Source organism: Nicotiana attenuata, unplaced genomic scaffold (genome assembly GCF_001879085.1).
Source record: "Nicotiana attenuata strain UT unplaced genomic scaffold, NIATTr2, whole genome shotgun sequence".
Lineage (NCBI taxonomy): Eukaryota > Viridiplantae > Streptophyta > Magnoliopsida > Solanales > Solanaceae > Nicotiana > Nicotiana attenuata.
In genome coordinates this window covers 307,963-325,471 of record NW_017670450.1, presented here as the reverse complement: position 1 = coordinate 325,471, position 17,509 = coordinate 307,963, and the positions used below count along the sequence as shown (strand labels likewise).

Genomic DNA, 17,509 nt, shown 5'->3' with positions numbered 1-17,509 from the left:
TTTTTTATATATATATATATATATATATATATATATATATATATATATATATATATATATATATATATATATATATATATATATATATATTTAAATATGCATACATATATATACTATATACTACAGTTGTAACTTTAATTATTACTATATACTATATATATAATTTTGTTTTAAAATTTTTAGAACTAAAATTAGATATTACCCTTCAATAGCTTAAACAAATTAAATGGTACCTGAAGTAAACTTCTTAACTTCACGATGAAGTATTCACACATGTACTCATAGAAGAAATCCACCTATACTATTAGAAAATAGACACCTGTATTTTTGATGTGACATATACCGCCCCTCAATTCTGATATAACCCTATATTTATAAATATGCAATTCATGATTTCATTGGGAAAAAGCTGAAAATTTGACAAAAAATATCTTAAAAATAGGAGAAATTGTGCAGCTAGTGAATCGAACATCAATTTCAATTCTTCCAGTTTTTCCTCAATGAACGTGCTACAAAAGAATATCAAATTCGTTTTGACTTCAAACTGATCAAAAATATTTAAGTGGGTAACCAGTTGTAGTGTTAAGAGAAACTGGCACCTCATAGCTAAAGCAAATTGCAAATTCATAGAATAATTGAGATTGAATAATTCTACATGTCAATACTTGAGTTATGGAGTTTAAATCTTTATTAATATGGATATGTTATGAGAAAATTATCGGTCTGCCTGCAAATTTTGAACAAATTTAAATATGTAACCTTGAAAATATAGGGAAGAGTTTCTTATTTCAAATTTGCAGTGGTTCCAGTCAATTTCTCTTTGACATGGATATTGCCTCATTGGCTTTTCCCCAATAATCTACATAAAGGATCTATTGTCTGGCATATGCAGCAAAACCATATGACTAAAGAATTCTTCTATCTACTTTGAGGTCGGATTCTGATTCGTCAATTTTTTTTCTCCATAATTCATTCACAAGTTCTTTTACTTTTCATGCCATGATCAAATAAAAATATTTATGACTAACCAATACCTTCAATTAAGCCATTCATAGCAAATTCGCCTGCACTGCCAAATTCACTATTAACACCCAATTACACCCAGTAATACCTAACACTTAAGAGTTTTTAAGTTATCCATAAAACTCATGATTATCGTCCCCAAATATACTCAGTGGACTAAATCAAACTACAAAATATTTACCTTGGGATGGGTAAGTAATTGGAGTTGGCAATTTCACAAACACATAGCAGGCCAACTGAAAACAAAGTAGACCAAAAGAAAAAATTTGAGATCTAGCAAACAATTGGTTTTAAACCCGAAGTAACGCATGAACAAAGCAGAGTGGTAAGAGTAAGAAATACCGTTCAAGTCAGTGACCCAGGTTTCTTACACAATGACCTTCGATTAATCGTTGATGTCGAAATCGATAAACTTGAGATAAAACGAAATCTGAAGATGAAGCAGAGAAAGAAACATGATGAACAAGATGAAACTTAGAATTGTGGCTCAAATGTAAGAAAGTCAGAGGCTCATGTATTCTGAAATCCCCAATTTAAAAATGACAAAACCTTCAAATACAAACAAAGATAGAAAATTGTCGGATAATTGGCGGAAACTCCAGTTTCTTTTCAAGCTGTTCTTTGAGTTTCACAAACAACAAAAATTTGAACAACAAACCAAGAGGAACCCTGAAACAAAATAATCAGATAGAACAGTAAAACTAACCTTTCAGCCATATGATTATCTTGGTGGAGCATATCTTACCACCTGTTAGAGTTACTCTATACGTGTTAGCTATTAGTAAAACTTAGGAAAAGACTAAAGTAGCCCTTGGGACCTATGAAACATGGAAGCCATCGTAGAAGAAGTAGAAAGAAGAATAATTACCACAGTCATTGAAGTTGAGATAAGAACAAATCTGAAGATGAAACAGAGACAGAAAGAAGATGAACAAAGCGAGATGCAGCAGATTATTCGGTGTGAGATACAAAGAAAATTGAACATGAAACAGCCAAAGAAAGAGGATAAAGAGAGAGAGAGAGAGGGGGATTAATCGCTGGCACAGGGAGGGATTATATCTTACCACCTGTTAGAGTTACTCTATACGTGTTAGCTATTAGTAAAACTTAGGAAAAGACTAAAGTAGCCCTTGGGAAGCAGGCATGTCGACCCTGACCTACTTCCAAGCGGCTTCTATATATATGTAGAATATATACATATATTTATACTTAATTATATTATAATATATTTATCTATTTATTTACTTATTTAAGAAAAAAGAATTGTTGAGGCCTGTTTGTCAAATATTATTGTGACATAAGGCTTCAAACGATGACCATTCACTTTGAACTTTTTTTCTCCATCCGCATGTTGTATTTCAATGGCACAATATGGAGTAATTTCTCTCACGATGTATGATTTTAACATGCTATTGTACAACAGAACCTAATCTCCGACCTTAAAATCTTTATGACGAATGAGCTTGTCATGCCATTTTTTGGTCTTTTCTTTGTACAATTTAGTATTTTCATATGCTGTAAGTCTGAACTCTTCTAACTCATCAAGCTGTAACAGACGATTTTTACCCGCATCTGGCAAGTTTAGATTCAATAATTTTATAGCCCAATATGCTTTGTGTTGTAATTCTACGGGTAGATGACAAGATTTTCCAAATACTAGTCTATAAGGAGATGTGCCTATAGGAGTTTTGAAAGAAGTTCTATATGTCCATAGAGCATCATCTAGTTTTAAAGACCAATCTTTTCAAGAAGAACCAACAATTTTTTCTAAAATTGTTTTTAATTCTCTATTGGATACTTCTACTTGTCCACTTGTTTGAGGATGATATGGAGTTCCCGTTTTAATGCGTGACTCCATATCTTGACAACAAATTAGCAAATTAGTTATTTATAAAATGAGTTCCTTGATCACTTATTATAACTCGTGGAGTTCCAAATCTAGAAAAAATATTTTTCTTCAGAAAAGCATAAACGACATGAGCGTCATTTTTTCTAGTGGCTATTGCTTCTACCCATTTTGAAACATAGTCAACAGCCACCAAAATATATTCATAACCGTTAGAAGGAGGGAAAGGACCCATAAAATCAATACCCCAAACATCGAATATTTCACACACAAGGATGGAGTTTAGAGGAACTCGTCCCTTTTTGAAATGTTACCGATTCTCTGACATTTATCGCATGTGGCGAAATAATTTTTTGTATCTTTGAACAGAGTCAGCCAAAAGAAACCAATTTCAAGTACTTTAGCTGATATTTTTCTTCCTCCGTAGTGTCCTCCTGCAGCTCCATCATGGCAATGACTTAAAATGTTGTTCATTTCTGGCTCCGGTACACATCTATTAATTATGTCATCTGCACAAAATTTAAACAAATAAGGATCTTCCCAGCAGTAATGTCTTGCTTCTTTTTTAAGCTTTTTTCTTTGTTCATAGGAAAAATCTTTTGGGATCCATCCCCCAACTAAATAGTTGGCAATATCAGCAAACCAAGGTGGTTGGTTTATAAAGGTTGTGACTGAAAATATATGTTCATCTGGAAATCCCTCTTTGAAATCTTCTATCTTAGTAGGAGGATTTTCCAAACGAGACAAATGATCAGCTACCTGATTCTCAGAACCATTTCGATCTTTTATTTTAAGATCGAATTCTCGCAAAAGGAGTATCCATCTTAGCAATCTAGGTCGAGCATCCTTCTTTGCTAAGAGGTACTTTAAAGCTGCATGATCAGTATAAATTGTAACCTTTGTTCCTATCAAATAGGAACGAAATTTGTCAAATGCAAATACTACTACAAGTAGTTCCTTCTCAGTTGTAGCATAATTCTTTTGAGCTTCATTGAGGGTTCTACTGGCGTAGTAAATAGGCCTAAAAATCTTGTCTCTCTTTTGTCCCAATATCTCTCCAACTGCTATATCACTTGCATCACACATTATTTCAAATGGTTCGCTCCAATCAGGAGAAACAACAATTAGAGCATTAGTCAAATGTTCCTTGAGAATCTTAAATGCTTTTCTGTAATCATCTGAAAATTCAAACTTCACATCTTTCGTCAGTAGGTTAGTCAGAGGTTTTGAGATACTTGAAAAATCTTTTATAAACCTTCTATAAAAACTTGCGTGCCCTAAGAAACTTCTAATGCCTTTAACAGTGGTAGGAGGGGGTAATCCTGCTATAAGATCAATTTTAGCCTTATCAACTTTTATCCCTTTAGCAGAAATTTTATGTCTTAAAACAATTCCCTCTGTTACCATGAAATGATATTTTTCCCAATTAAGAACTAAATTTGTCTCTTCACATCTTTTAAGCACCAAAGTTAAATGATAGAGACAATCTTCAAATGTCTTACCAAAAAGTGTGAAATCATCCATAAATATTTCAAGAAACTTTTCAGTCATATCTGAGAAAATTGCTGACATGCAACGCTGAAATGTAGCAGGAGCATTGCATAGTCCAAATGACATTCTTCGGTAAGCATACGTACCTTAGGGGCATGTGAATGTGGTTTTCTCTTGATCTTCTGGAGCAATTGGTATCTGATTATACCCAGAATATCCGTCAAGAAAACAGTAAAAACCATGGCCTGCAACTCTTTCAAGCATTTGATCAATAAAGGGCAAAGGAAAATGATCTTTCCTTGTGGCATCATTAAGTCGTTTGTAATCAATACAGACTCTCCATCCTGTGACTGTTCTAGTAGGTATGAGTTTGTTATTTTCATTTTTTATTACTGTCATACCTCCTTTCTTTGGTACTACTTGTACAGGACTTACCCAAGGACTGTCAGATATTGGATAAATGATACCTGCTGATAAAAGTTTCACCACTTCTTTCTTGACGACTTCCTGCATTGTTGGGTTTAGTCTCCTTTGGGGTTGGGCTATTGGCTTATAATCATTCTCCATAAGAATCCTGTGCATACAAATAGCTGGACTGATTCCTTTGATATCAGCTATAGTCCACCCTAAGGTTGTTTTGGGTTTTCTCAGGACTCCAATCAGTTTGCTTTCCTGTTCTATAGTCAAAGAAGATGAATTGATTACTGCAAATAATTCAGGTTCAAGAAACACATATTTTAAATGAGAGGGAAGTTCTTTGAGTTTAATTTTTAATTGGACTCCTTCGTGTGAGACTTTCTCATTTTCTGACTCTTTTTCTAGAATTTCAGCTTCTTCTCTAATAATGGGGTTATCATCACCTATGGTACCTGACCTAGCCAAACATCTCTCCAATGAATCAGTAATCTGATTATCTTTGTATTCGTCTACAAGGTTATCTAGTAAGTCAATTTGAAAACAAGATGATGATGACTCATCCCCAGGAAATTTTATTATTTTCTGCATGTCAAAAATTACTCTTTCCTCATCAACTCACAATATTAATTGTCCTTGATGAACATCAATAATTGCTCTTCCTGTTGCAAGAAATGGTCTACCTAAAATTAATGGTACTTCAGTATTTTCTTCCATTTCAAGCACTATAAAATCTACTAGAAATACAAATTTGTCAACTCTGACAAGGATATTTTCAATAATTCCTTTTGGTCTCTTAGTACTTTGATCAGCTAATTGAATAGACACACCAGTATCTTTCATTTCACCAAGTTCTAATTTCCTGAAAAGTGAAAAGGCATTAGATTTATTGAGGCACCTGAATCACATAATGCCTTTTCAAAGTGAGCACCTCCTACGGTACAAGGAATTGTAAAACTTCCCAAATCACCAAGTTTCTGTGGGAGCTTATTTTGAAGTATAGCACTACACTTTTCTGTAAGCTTAACCACTGAAACTTCTTCCAATTTTTTTTTACTTGACAAAATTTCTTTGAGAAATTTAGCATATGAAGGCATTTGCGTCAAAGCATCTGTGAAAGGTATGTTAATGTAAAGCTGTTTTAAAATTTTTAGAAACTTTGAGAACTGTTTGTCAAGCTTTTCTTTTTTCATCTTTTGGGGAAATGGGAGAGGTACAGAGTGAGGATTTGTCATCAACTCATTTTCTTGTACCTTTTTTCTTTATCTTTTTGTTCTATTGGGAACTTAGATTCTGTTTTATTTTCATTTTCATTTACCTTTCCCATTTCTTGTGGTTTGCCTTCTCTATCTGCAAATGGATCATCAAGAGTTTTACCTGATCGTAGAGAGATGGCTTTGAGGTGTTTTTTTGGGTTTTTCTCAGTGTTGCTTGGTAGAGCACCTTGAATTTTTCCAGACATGAGGGTTGGTAATTGGCTTACTTGAATTTCCAAATTCTTGATAGCTGGGTGTTGACTTTCAACCTTCTCGTCAGTAGCCTTGATGAATTTGTACATCAGGTCTTCAAGGCTTTGTTGATGAGCTCTTTGGGGCTGCTGCTGATACTGTTGAAAATTTTGTTGCCCTCTATTTTGATTTTGAAAACCTGGGGGTCCCTGTACCTGTTGCTTTTGATTAAAATATCTTTGAGGATTTTCAGCACCATTAAGATTACTCCATTGGAATCCTGGATGTTTTTGTGCCATGGGACTGTCGAATGAGTAACTATTTCTATAACCAATCACATTTACCTGTTCCACATTTTGCGTTGAAGCTTGACATTCATGATTTGGATGATTACATCCACAAACATCACAATTTTCAAGTTGAGATGACAATTGAGCACCTACCTGAAAAGCCTCCACTTTTTGTGTTAAGGTCGCAATTTGTTGTGTCAATGAGTTCAAAGCTTCAACTTGATTTACTCCTGCCGTTTTCTTGATAATCATTCTGTCTAAGGGCCATTGGACAGCATTTTTCGAAATTTCATTAAGCAATTGCATTGCTTCTGTGGTAGTTTTTTCCATTATTGATCCTCCTAATGCTGCATCAATTACATTTCTAGCAGAGGGTTTAAGACCGTGATAGAAAATATATAAAATGTCAGGGTCTTGGATCACATGATGTGGGCATTTTCTTAACATTGCTACTAATCTTTCTCATGCCTGATATACAGATTCAGTATCTGTCTGCATAAAATTATTGATTTCTTGCTTCATTTTAATTGTTTTTGCAGGTGAAAAATATTTATTAAGAAATTTCTGGGTCATTTGGTCCCATGTTGTAATAGAGCCTCTTGGTAGACTTCGCAACCATATTTTGGCTTCACCTTTTAATGAAAAAGAAAAAAGCCGCAACCTGATAGCATCTGTTGTAACTCCATTGTACTTGCAAGTTTCAACTAATTCATCAATTAGATGGGCGTGAGGATCTTCACTTGCGTCACCAACAAACTGACATGACTGTTGAATGGTTTGAATCAAGCCTGTGCGAATTTCAAAATTGTTTGCTGCAATTGGTGGTCTCCTCACACTTGATTCTCCTTCAAAATGATCTGGCCTTGCATAATCACAGAGTATTCTATCATGTCGTGGTGCCACCTCATCAAACTGTTCTTCTACTTGATGTGGTGGAAGTTGGTTATTAGTTCTTCGTTCTCCATTTCCTCTATTGTGAAAATTTGAGACCGTGAGTTTTCTTTTCGCAACAACCGTAAGGATTTTTCAATTTCAGGATCGTATTCGACTAGTTCTCTAGAAGAGGAACGGGTCATACACTTTCTGAAATTTCTATAGAAAAGTTAAAATAATTAGACAATAAAAATATCTCAAATTAGTAGTAAAACAATTAATCTGTAGTAGACTTTAGCCAATCCCCGGCAGCGGCGCCAAAAATTTGACGAGTGTCTGACGTGTATATAATTTAAACTCGTACCCTGTCAAATAATAGTATAGAAAGATGTCGAACCCACAGAGATTGGTTTATCTATTCTACAGATGTTTCTAGTTTTAATTACTATTTAAGAAAATCAGAAATAGTTGAGTTGTGAATTAATTAACTAAAAATGCATGAATAGAGCAATAGAAAATATTTTGTTTTTCACAAATATAATAAAAAGGTGTTGGGATCCTGACTTCACTTAATACTTTTACTATATAGTAGATATATTTATTCTTCAATTTCTATTTCTCATAAATGTTATAAATGCCTCTCACGATTACATTTATATATTATTACTTAAGTTAAACAATTAATTGCACTCCTCTCGGTTATACAAATTAAGCGTCAAAATAGTAATATTAAAGAGCCAAAAATATATGCTTAAACCGAAACATGCTCTTTTTTAGTAACCCCCTTTCGGTTACCCTACTTGTTATAACTGACTATTACAATGTTCGCCTCTTTCGATTACAAATAATTGTGGAATCAATCTTAACATATAAGAGTTAGATGTCACTAAATAAAAGTTAACATCTATCAATACCAAATTTAACTAAATTACTTCTTCCGCCTCTTTCGATTACAGAATTAGTAAGAAGTTAAAATGTAGTACGAAATAGATGGATGTTAACAAATTAAATGACACACAACTATAAAGCAGATAAAATTTAAATAAAAAGCTTCAGCTCAAGCATGTGAAATTGAGGAATAATGTCTAACTATTATATAAAAATATTAAGATCCGTCATTCTCCCAACACAAGAAAAGTTACTCCATAATGGAGTTAGTACTGACAATGAAAATATTCTTACTCATTAAATAAGAAAATAGAAGAAATATTCAAAAGAATAATTCCCCTATTTAATTAAAAATAGGAACTAGAGTAATTTTCTATACCGGATAACTGAAGAAACTGAAGAAGAGAAACTTCTGAAAATGGAAAACAACTGTAATTATGAGCCTCCTCCTCTTCTCCTCCAAGTAGCTCAAAAGGGTTATGTTTATAGCTTTTCTTTCTCACAAGCCTTGTAAAGATAAACTTAAAATAAAGGATGTCCTTCGTTTCCTTTTTAGGATACGACACTTTGGTTCCAATGAACCTATACTTTGGTGATTGTCTAGTGATTGTCTTCTTTTTCCAACTTGGCAAGTTGGAAAGCCATGATACGATCTTCAAGTTGATATTACAATGGTGGGAAGACTACCATGTGCACTTTTAATTCCTTTCAACTTCTTCTTTATATTTTTTCCTTTTTTTTTAATAATAATTTTTTTTCTTGATACAACATCATGCATCTTTCTTTTTTTGTTGTTGTAATTTTTAATTTGTACTTCTTGTGTGCACATGTCTCTTGACGTGGTAATTTGCTGCATTTTTCTTAAATTTCATATTTCCTGCAAAGAAACACAAGGATTAGCAATAAAATGTGAAGATAATAATATATGATATTTTTTCTTATCAATCCCGCTTTCGGATCTGCTTGGGTAAACGGAACCGGACGGGGCTCCCAATTGATCATCCTCGACTCTGATTTTTGACTGGTATCGATTATGCACAGGTCACCGCTGGATATTCGATCAAATTCTGCTCTAGTTGACGTGATGCCACCGAACTTTGCTCGTTCAAACCCTGAGTAAAGGTTTGGACAGCCCAATCATCGGTAACCAGGGTAGGTCCATGCGTTCCATCTGAAATTGAGATACGAATTCCCTTAGCATTTCATTGTCCTTTTTCTTACTTTGAAGAGGTTCGACTTCCTAGTCGCGACCTTTATTGCTCCAGCGTGTGCCTTTACGAACGAATCGGCAAGCATGGCGAAAGAATCGATGGAATTGGGCGGCAAATTGTGGTACCATATCATTGCCCCCTTTGATAAAGTTTCTCCAAATTTTTTCAACTGGACGGATTCAATTTCATCGTCTTCCAAGTCATTTCCTTTTATTGCGTATGTATAAGAAGTGACATGCTCATTAGGATCAGTGGTTTCATTATACTTGGGAATTTCTAGCATGCGGAATTTCTTCGGAATGGGTTTCAGAGCCACCCTTGGTGGGAAAGGCTTCTGTACGAACTTTTTTGAATCCAAACCTTTCAGAATCGAGGGTACCCCTGGTATTTGATCAACCCGTGAGTTGTACGTTTCTACCTTTTTATCATTGGCCTCAATTTTCTTTTCTCCCAATTCAATCCGTTTAGTTAGTTCCTCGAGCATCTTCATGATGGCGGGGTCGGTTCTCGATCCGTTATTGTTCAATCTCTCCTGTACAGGATCGACCCTATGAGCAACCTCCTGTGATGCGTCGAGTTCGATTCCGCTTGGTGCTCGATTCTGATTTTGGAGTTGCGCTATCGCAGCCTGCTGAGTTTGTACCATTTCAAATATCATTCGAAGGCTAAATCCGCCCTCTTCACCACTTTGTGCATTCTGATCGGCTGCCCGAGCGCCTCTGCGGATGCTATTTTCAGGGTGGGCGCCTAAATTCCCATGAATCGCAACACGAGAATTGACATCGATAGGATCTGCGGCATGTGGTCCATCGGGATAGATTGGGGGTTCTCCATTTCACGGGGCGACTATGTGCTCGTTTTCGCCATGAAGACCGAGGCCGGTGTCCGTGTGAGTGGGCACTGCTTGAGAATTTGACATGTTGATTCCTGAAATCAAAACACTTACGAGAACAAGCGTAAAAACAGTGTGTGTTATGAGGATTAATATTAGGCAATCACTATTATCCTTAGCCCCACGGTGTGCGCCAAACTGTTTGCCCTAAAAATTGGATAACAATTAAACTTATAATGTCGTTTTAAGGATACGTGATTTCACCTAAGACCAATTAATTAACTTAAAGATAAATGGTTTGAATTGACAAGAATGTAAAACAACCAATGTTTGGACAGTGCCCTCGAGTTGATGAACCCTCGAGCTCAGTAAAGTAAGAATAGTTAAGGAGCAACAAGTTGATAAACCAGAGAAAGAGAGAAATATTATATTGCCTTGATCTGTATCAATGTAAAAGTGTCTACAAATGATGGGGACTCCCCTTTATATAAAGGAATCCTACTTATGGTACAATTCTAATTACGGAAGTAAATCCCATGATTGGTACAAATAACCGCCCTTGATTTGATCTGTTCCGAGATTTTCGCCGTGATCTTCGACCGTTACGGATATCTCGCCTTTCCGTTATCGCACTTCTCTCGAAGTCGGTCATACTTAGTATCGATTGTTGCTGGCCTCGGTCTCGACGGACACCTCGTCTTCATGCTATAGCCAGATCCATTACGAGGCTGACCCTCGATGTGATCCCCTAGTCTCGATTAAATAGCAAAATCGGGCAAGCCCGATTTTAACGGTATGCAAATATGTTTTAAGCTAACTGCGGATCATCTCTTCGACAATGGGTTGCATCAATTTTTGATTGGTTCAGTGTGCTGTCCCCCTTGTTAGAATTAGAACCCATTGTTGGGGCCTCAATCTTCTAAGAGATTTCGATAATTATCTTGATTACCTTTTTTTCCGGACAGCAATATGATAACCTTCCGCCTATCTCTTTTTCAGCATATACAATTAATTTCTTACTACCTCTTTGTGTGAGTGCGGCACAACTTTAGCACATATACTGGCACAAAATTTTCAGGAGCATATTCTATAGCCATTAATCTTGATTTTCCCTTTTCTTTAACCTACGTTTCCCGTTGATGTTATATAATATATTGTTATGGCCATCCCATTAAAACATAATAGTGGGTTGTGCATATAAACACGATTACCACTAAGCATGAAGAAACAACTCTATTTTAAAACCAGAAATTCTTATAGGGTGCAAGGATTAAGAAAAAAAACTAATTTCATGGTGCTTTGAAAAACTTTCCATATACTGTCAGCGTCATGAGCGTATGTAATCTCTTTATATAGTTCTGGACAATATCAGTTAGTCTTTATGATCCAGTTAAGTCTAACGGTCTATTTTTCTTAACATCGCGTTAAAGTAACGCTCACATTGGTTAGTGTCGTTATATGATTTTGAACAATTCTCACCTCATAGCTAGCTTTTGTGGTCGAATAGATCCATTGATCCTTATAAGAAAAGTAAAAGGAGTTGAATTCTTCCAACCACCAGTGCTTCTCTTAGTGAGAGTACGAATCCAAAATCACTAATCATGAACATTCTAGTTGAGTTTCTTGCACTTCTAGTCTTGTTTTCTCCAGCTTGTTTAGCTAAACAAGCGAACTTCACTGATTATGCTGCTTTACTAGCGTTCAAGTCTAGCCTTTTATTGGAACCTCAAAACATTGTGTCCAAAAACTGGAGCTCGAAAACACACTTGTGCAGCTGGTACGGAGTTTCATGCTTGAACCAGAGAGTTGTAGCTTTGCAACTTCCTAATTTGGCCATTCAAGGCAGAATTGTTTCAGACATTGGCAACTTGACTCAACTTGCTGTTCTTGATCTGAGTAGCAATGACTTGAACGGCAAGTTGCCAAGTGAATTGGGCTTCTTGCAACAACTGAGACTTCTGAATCTGACCGGGAATTCTCTTCAAGGAACCATTCCTCCAAACTTAAGCCGTTGTCACTTACTGCAAGAACTTCATTTATCAGATAATATGATCAAAGGAAGCATACCCCAAGAACTCGGCCTTTTAAACCAACTCAGGTTTTTGCGTCTCAACAACAATAACCTCACAGGCAAGATTCCATCTTTATTAGGTAACTTATCAAAGCTGGAATACTTTTATCTACATGAAAATGATGATTTAGAGGGTGAAATACCATCTGAACTAGGTGATCTTTCCAATTTGAAGCTCCTTTCCTTTCGTGGCAATAGATTCACTGGTTCAATACCTGCTTCAATTTTCAACATTTCCGGATTGCAAATTGTAGATTTGTCCATAAATGCCTTCTCAGGGGAACTTCCAAGTGATTTGGGTAATTATCTTCCTATCCTTGAGCGTCTTTTTCTGGACAGCAATAGGATAACTGGGAAAATCCTTGCTTCTCTATCTAATGCATCAAAGCTTACTGATCTATGGTTCACTGAAAATGATTTGGAAGGAAATATTCCAAGTGAGTTTGGTAAGTTGCATGAACTGGTCTGGTTTGAATTTGAATATAATCGAATTTCTGGTTCCATTCCGTCCAGCTTGTTCAATATTTCGTCGCTTGAAATCCTCAAAGCCAGGCATAACTACTTGAATGGACATCTTCCTCATGATGTTGGTACTTGGCTACCTAATTTGCAGGAGATTTTCCTTTCACACAACCAATTTAGTGGAGATTTACCATCTGCAATATGCAATGCTTCAAAGCTTGTGTATCTTGAAGTTGCTAACAATAGTTTTACAGGGCCAGTTCCTATGGTGTTAGGCAACCTGGTGCACCTTAAGAATCTTAATCTGCAAAACAATTTATTGGGAAACAAGCCTGGAGCCACATATCTTGACTTCCTGAATTCATTGGTAACTTGCAGGAATCTCGAGTACCTAATTCTTGAATCTAATCCTTTGAATGGAATGTTTCCGGAATCAATAGGAAATTTATCAAGCAAAATGAAGGTCCTTCCTGCAGCAAATTGTGGGATTAGAGGCAGTATTCCAATAAGCTTTGGAAACTTAAGTAGCTTGATTTACCTGGGATTAGAAAATAACAACCTCGTCGGTAATGTGCTCCCCTCCTTTGTTGGCCTGCAAAATCTGGAAAGGCTGTACCTTACTGGAAATAAATTACAAGGGCCTTTTCCAGCTGAACTGTGCAGCATACAAAGATTAGGTGTTTTGCACTTGGGAGAAAACAGACTATCAGGATCAATACCTTCATGTATTGGTAACCTGACTGAATTAAGGGAAATGTCAATTGCTTCCAACAATTTCAACTCTAACTTACCTACAAGTTTCTGGAGACTAATAAAGCTTGACGGTCTGAACTTATCCAGAAACCTGCTGCATGGTTTCTTACCTTCTGATGTGGGAAATCTGAAAGCAGTGAACATCATGGACCTCTCTTTTAATAAGTTTTTTGGTGAAGTACCCAATTCCATAGGGTCACTTCAAAATCTAGTTTCACTAGATATGTCAAGAAATGCATTTCAAGGGGCCATGCCAAATACATTTAGCAATCTAATAGTTCTTGAGTATTTGGATTTGTCTAGTAATGTTCTATCTGGTATGATTCCCAAATCTCTCGAGCTATTGCGAGATCTCAAGTATCTCGATGTTTCTTTCAACAACTTGCAAGGAGAAGTTCCAAAGAAAGGGGTATTTGTAAATCTCAGTTACCGATTCTTGATGGGAAATCCAAGACTATGTGGAGCATCTGACTCACATATTCCTTTGTGTCCAGCTCGAAGCAGCACGACAACAAGGAAAAAGTCTCTTATCCTTAGAGCAACAGTATCTGCTGTTGCAATAGTTCTGATATTGGTCGCTTTGTTTTTCACATGGATGATTTGGTCAAGGAAAAAGCATTTGAAGAGCAAAAATGGATCAGATACCTCATTTAGAATGGGTCATCAGAGGATCAGTTATTATGAGCTTCTCCGAGCTACTGAAAACTTCAGTCAGTCCAACCTAGTAGGAAGTGGAAGTTCTGGTACAGTATACAAGGGTAAGTTGTCGGGTGATAATGTCTTTGCAATCAAAGTTTTTGATATGCAATGGCAAGGGGCTTTAAAAAAATTTGATTCAGAATGTGAAATTTTGAGCAATGTAAGACACAGGAACTTGGTCAAGATTGTATCAACTTGCTCAAATATGGATTTCGTGGCGATGGTACTGGAGTATATGCCTAACGGAAGCTTAGATAGAATGTTATACTCCGACAGAAATTGTTTGAGCCTTGTTGAAAGACTCAATATAACGATCGACGTAGCACTGGCCGTAGAGTATCTTCATCATGATTATACAGTGTCGATTGTGCACTGCGATCTAAAGCCGGCTAACGTGCTTCTTGATCAGGATCTGACTGCCCATGTGGCAGATTTTGGGATTGCAAAAATGTTGGCACAAGAAGGAAACAATGCTCAAACGAAGACCCTGGGAACTATTGGTTATATTGCTCCAGGTATGATAATGTCTTGAACTGCAGGTGTCCTATGCTGGTTTCTTTATTCCTTTATGGATTTGTTTGGTATGAAGCAAAATATTTTCCTAATGAAATGAGGAAAATGACTTGCATACTAAGAGGAGGAAATTTTTCAAAACTCTCTTTCAACCTTCTCCATCCCTACTGCCACCCCCCAAAAGCACACCATCGCCACCCCGGACCAAAGACCCCAACCTACCACCTTGCACCCACCCACCCCCACCCTGACACCCCTATCCCACCCCTAACCCCATGCCACAGCCCACCTCCCCCTCCCTAGCAAACCTCCCCACCAACTACCATCACCCCTCCCCCGCTCAACTCAGACTTCCCAACTCAAAACAGGGATGTGGGGGCCGAGGATTGGGTGTCGGCGCCAGGGGCCAGATGTCGGGGGCTGGGTCGGGGGACCATGGTTGGGGTTGGGGTTCGGGTCAGGTCCTGGGTCTGGTTGGGGCCCGAGATTATAGTATTTGCTTGAATTATTTTATTAAAATGCTCTTGGGACATTATTTTTTCCTTACTAACCAAATACCAAAAAATAAGGAAGAAAACCGCTTGTTTTCCAAGATAATATTTTCTAGGAAAACATTTTGCATCATACCTGACACAACCTATAACTACCATAACTTTGATTTTCATCCCCTGTCATAATTGATTTCACACTGGGAATTTCACATAGTCAAGAAACTTATCTTTTATGACAGTGGCAGTTTATAACATTTTGTACTATAACATGGGCAACTACACATTTCTAAGTTCCAAAAAATCTCAATTTAAGTCCATGGTTATCTATCTGTGTATAGTTTAACTGGGAGTTTATTGCAACAGAATATGGTTTAGATGGGCAAATATCCACAAGCAGTGATGTTTATAGCTTTGGGATTTTGTTGCTCGAGACATTCACAAGAAAGAAGCCTACTGATGACATGTTTAGAGGAGACTTAAGCTTGCATAAATGGGTATCTCTCTCATTTCCTGATGCTGTTATTGACATTCTAGATGCAGACCTTGTTGGGGACATTGACTTTACAAGTGATGAAAACGAAAGCCGAATCAAACAGTTGTTGGTTTCGATCATAAATGTTGCATTCCTATGTTTGAAAGAGTTACCAGAGGAAAGGATAAACATGAGAGATGTTGTGGTGCAGCTAAAGAAAATAAGAGCTGAATTAACCAAATTTTTTAGCAATTCTCATACAAAACCTGAGAAAAAGGATTGATGCAGCAACAAGCAGAATCAGTTTCTCGATATGCACACACTAATTATGAGAATATTCCGACATTGTTCTGTCTTTTTTAAGAGATATCGTGGACCTTCCATCTGTTTCCTCCTTGTGATCTACTCCTTTTCATCTGTTTCCTCTTCACATGAAGCTAGTTCTATTTCTTCTTAGGTTTGTCAAATTTTCTTATTAATTTGGTTGATAATGCTACACTCTGTACACAAAAAAAAAAAAAAAAAAAGAGAAATACATGATAAAAAGCAAGAATGTAAAGTCAGCTCAGGTCCAAAGAGTTATTGAGGTAAGAAACCTGTTTACTTGGAGAGAACCTGCAATCTGCAGAGACTGCTAAGCTGATAGTTTCTTCAAATCCTGCTACGCCAGTTTTTTTTAGAGGATACACCAGTTCTTATCATACTTTGACATCTCTAGTTTCCTCTCTAGAACTTATGCCACGTATGTGGCTGAAAATGATTACGAACTGGACTTAGAAGTAGTTCAAAATGCATCTCAACGATTCATAAATTGTGATAAGACGGAGTAGGCTTGCTTTAGGAAGCAATCCTAGATTCTGTAGCGATACAATCCGAGATACAAAAAGCATCGGAATAGTTAAACTGAGAAGAAAATCTACAACCCTAAGTAAATGTCTCAAAGTCTCAAACCCTAGATATGAAGAATAAAGAAGAAGATTACCTTCTAGAATCCCAATTCTTGGGGACGGGTAATCCTAAGTTCAATCCCAAAAAGAGGAGATCCTAAGCCTCATAATGATGTTTATCACTCTAACAGCTTGTTTGGATTGTTGTTACTACTCCTCCGGTCCAAAATAAGTGATTTTTTGGACACACAGATTAAGAAATCCATCTTTTAATATTAATTAGCAATGAAATTGACCATATTAACCTTTACTACCTCACATAAACACTCGTAGCACATACTCCAACACTATTTACTCCAAGGACAATGTAGGAAAAAAATAATTAATTCATTCTTGAAATCTGAAAAAATCACTTATTTTGGACCACAAAAAAAGGCCAAAAAATCACTTATTTTGGACCGGAGGGAGTATATTGTATTATTATCCCAAAATAATATTTGTTTTGATTGTTTTATTAAAATTGGTTGTATTGTATTGGTAAATTCATCGTTACGAAATAATGAAAAGTCTCTTTTTTTTTTAAACAACCGATTTGGTGTGGTGGGATTGTTTCTTATTTTTCTTTTCAATTATGTCCTAACTTATTACTCGACAATTCTATTTTATCCTTTACCCTTTTTTTTTCTATTTTAACTCCAAATCTCCAACCTATAACCTACTTTGTTTTTTTCCAGAACTTCTGCCGCCAACATTAAAGGTGTTTTACCGCCTCCTATTTTATTTTTTTCTCCTAATTTGCTTTTAACTCAATTCTAACTAGATGTCCTCCTTTGTTTTGCCTTCTT

The 17,509-nt window shown here is 36.3% G+C and overlaps 1 protein-coding gene and 1 long non-coding RNA gene across 2 annotated transcripts; one reads left to right on the top strand and one right to left on the bottom strand.

Moving 5' to 3' along the window:
- Positions 1-102: 102 nt before the first annotated feature.
- On the bottom strand, positions 103-2,093 carry LOC109239583. Its single transcript, XR_002069926.1, has 4 exons — positions 1,892-2,093; positions 1,730-1,771; positions 1,366-1,453; positions 103-1,259 (listed from the first exon to the last, which is right to left on the bottom strand). It is a non-coding gene; the product is annotated as an uncharacterized LOC109239583 (long non-coding RNA).
- Positions 2,094-11,578: 9,485 nt separating this feature from the next.
- LOC109239578 (probable LRR receptor-like serine/threonine-protein kinase At3g47570) lies at positions 11,579-16,304 on the top strand. The gene is made up of 2 exons (XM_019406159.1): positions 11,579-14,816; positions 15,669-16,304. The coding sequence occupies exons 1-2, from the start codon at positions 11,918-11,920 to the stop codon at positions 16,058-16,060; spliced, it is 3,291 nt and encodes a 1,096-aa protein (XP_019261704.1). The 5' UTR covers positions 11,579-11,917; the 3' UTR covers positions 16,061-16,304.
- Positions 16,305-17,509: the final 1,205 nt, after the last annotated feature.

What these genes read in the sequence shown, in the direction of transcription:
- LOC109239578 (XM_019406159.1), top strand. Translation starts at nt 11,918, where the DNA reads ATGAACATTCTAGTTGAGTTTCTTGCACTTCTAGTCTTGTTTTCTCCA. An exon ending in TATTGGTTATATTGCTCCAG is followed by an intron (nt 14,817 to 15,668) that starts GTATGATAATGT and finishes TTATTGCAACAG; the next exon opens with AATATGGTTTAGATGGGCAA.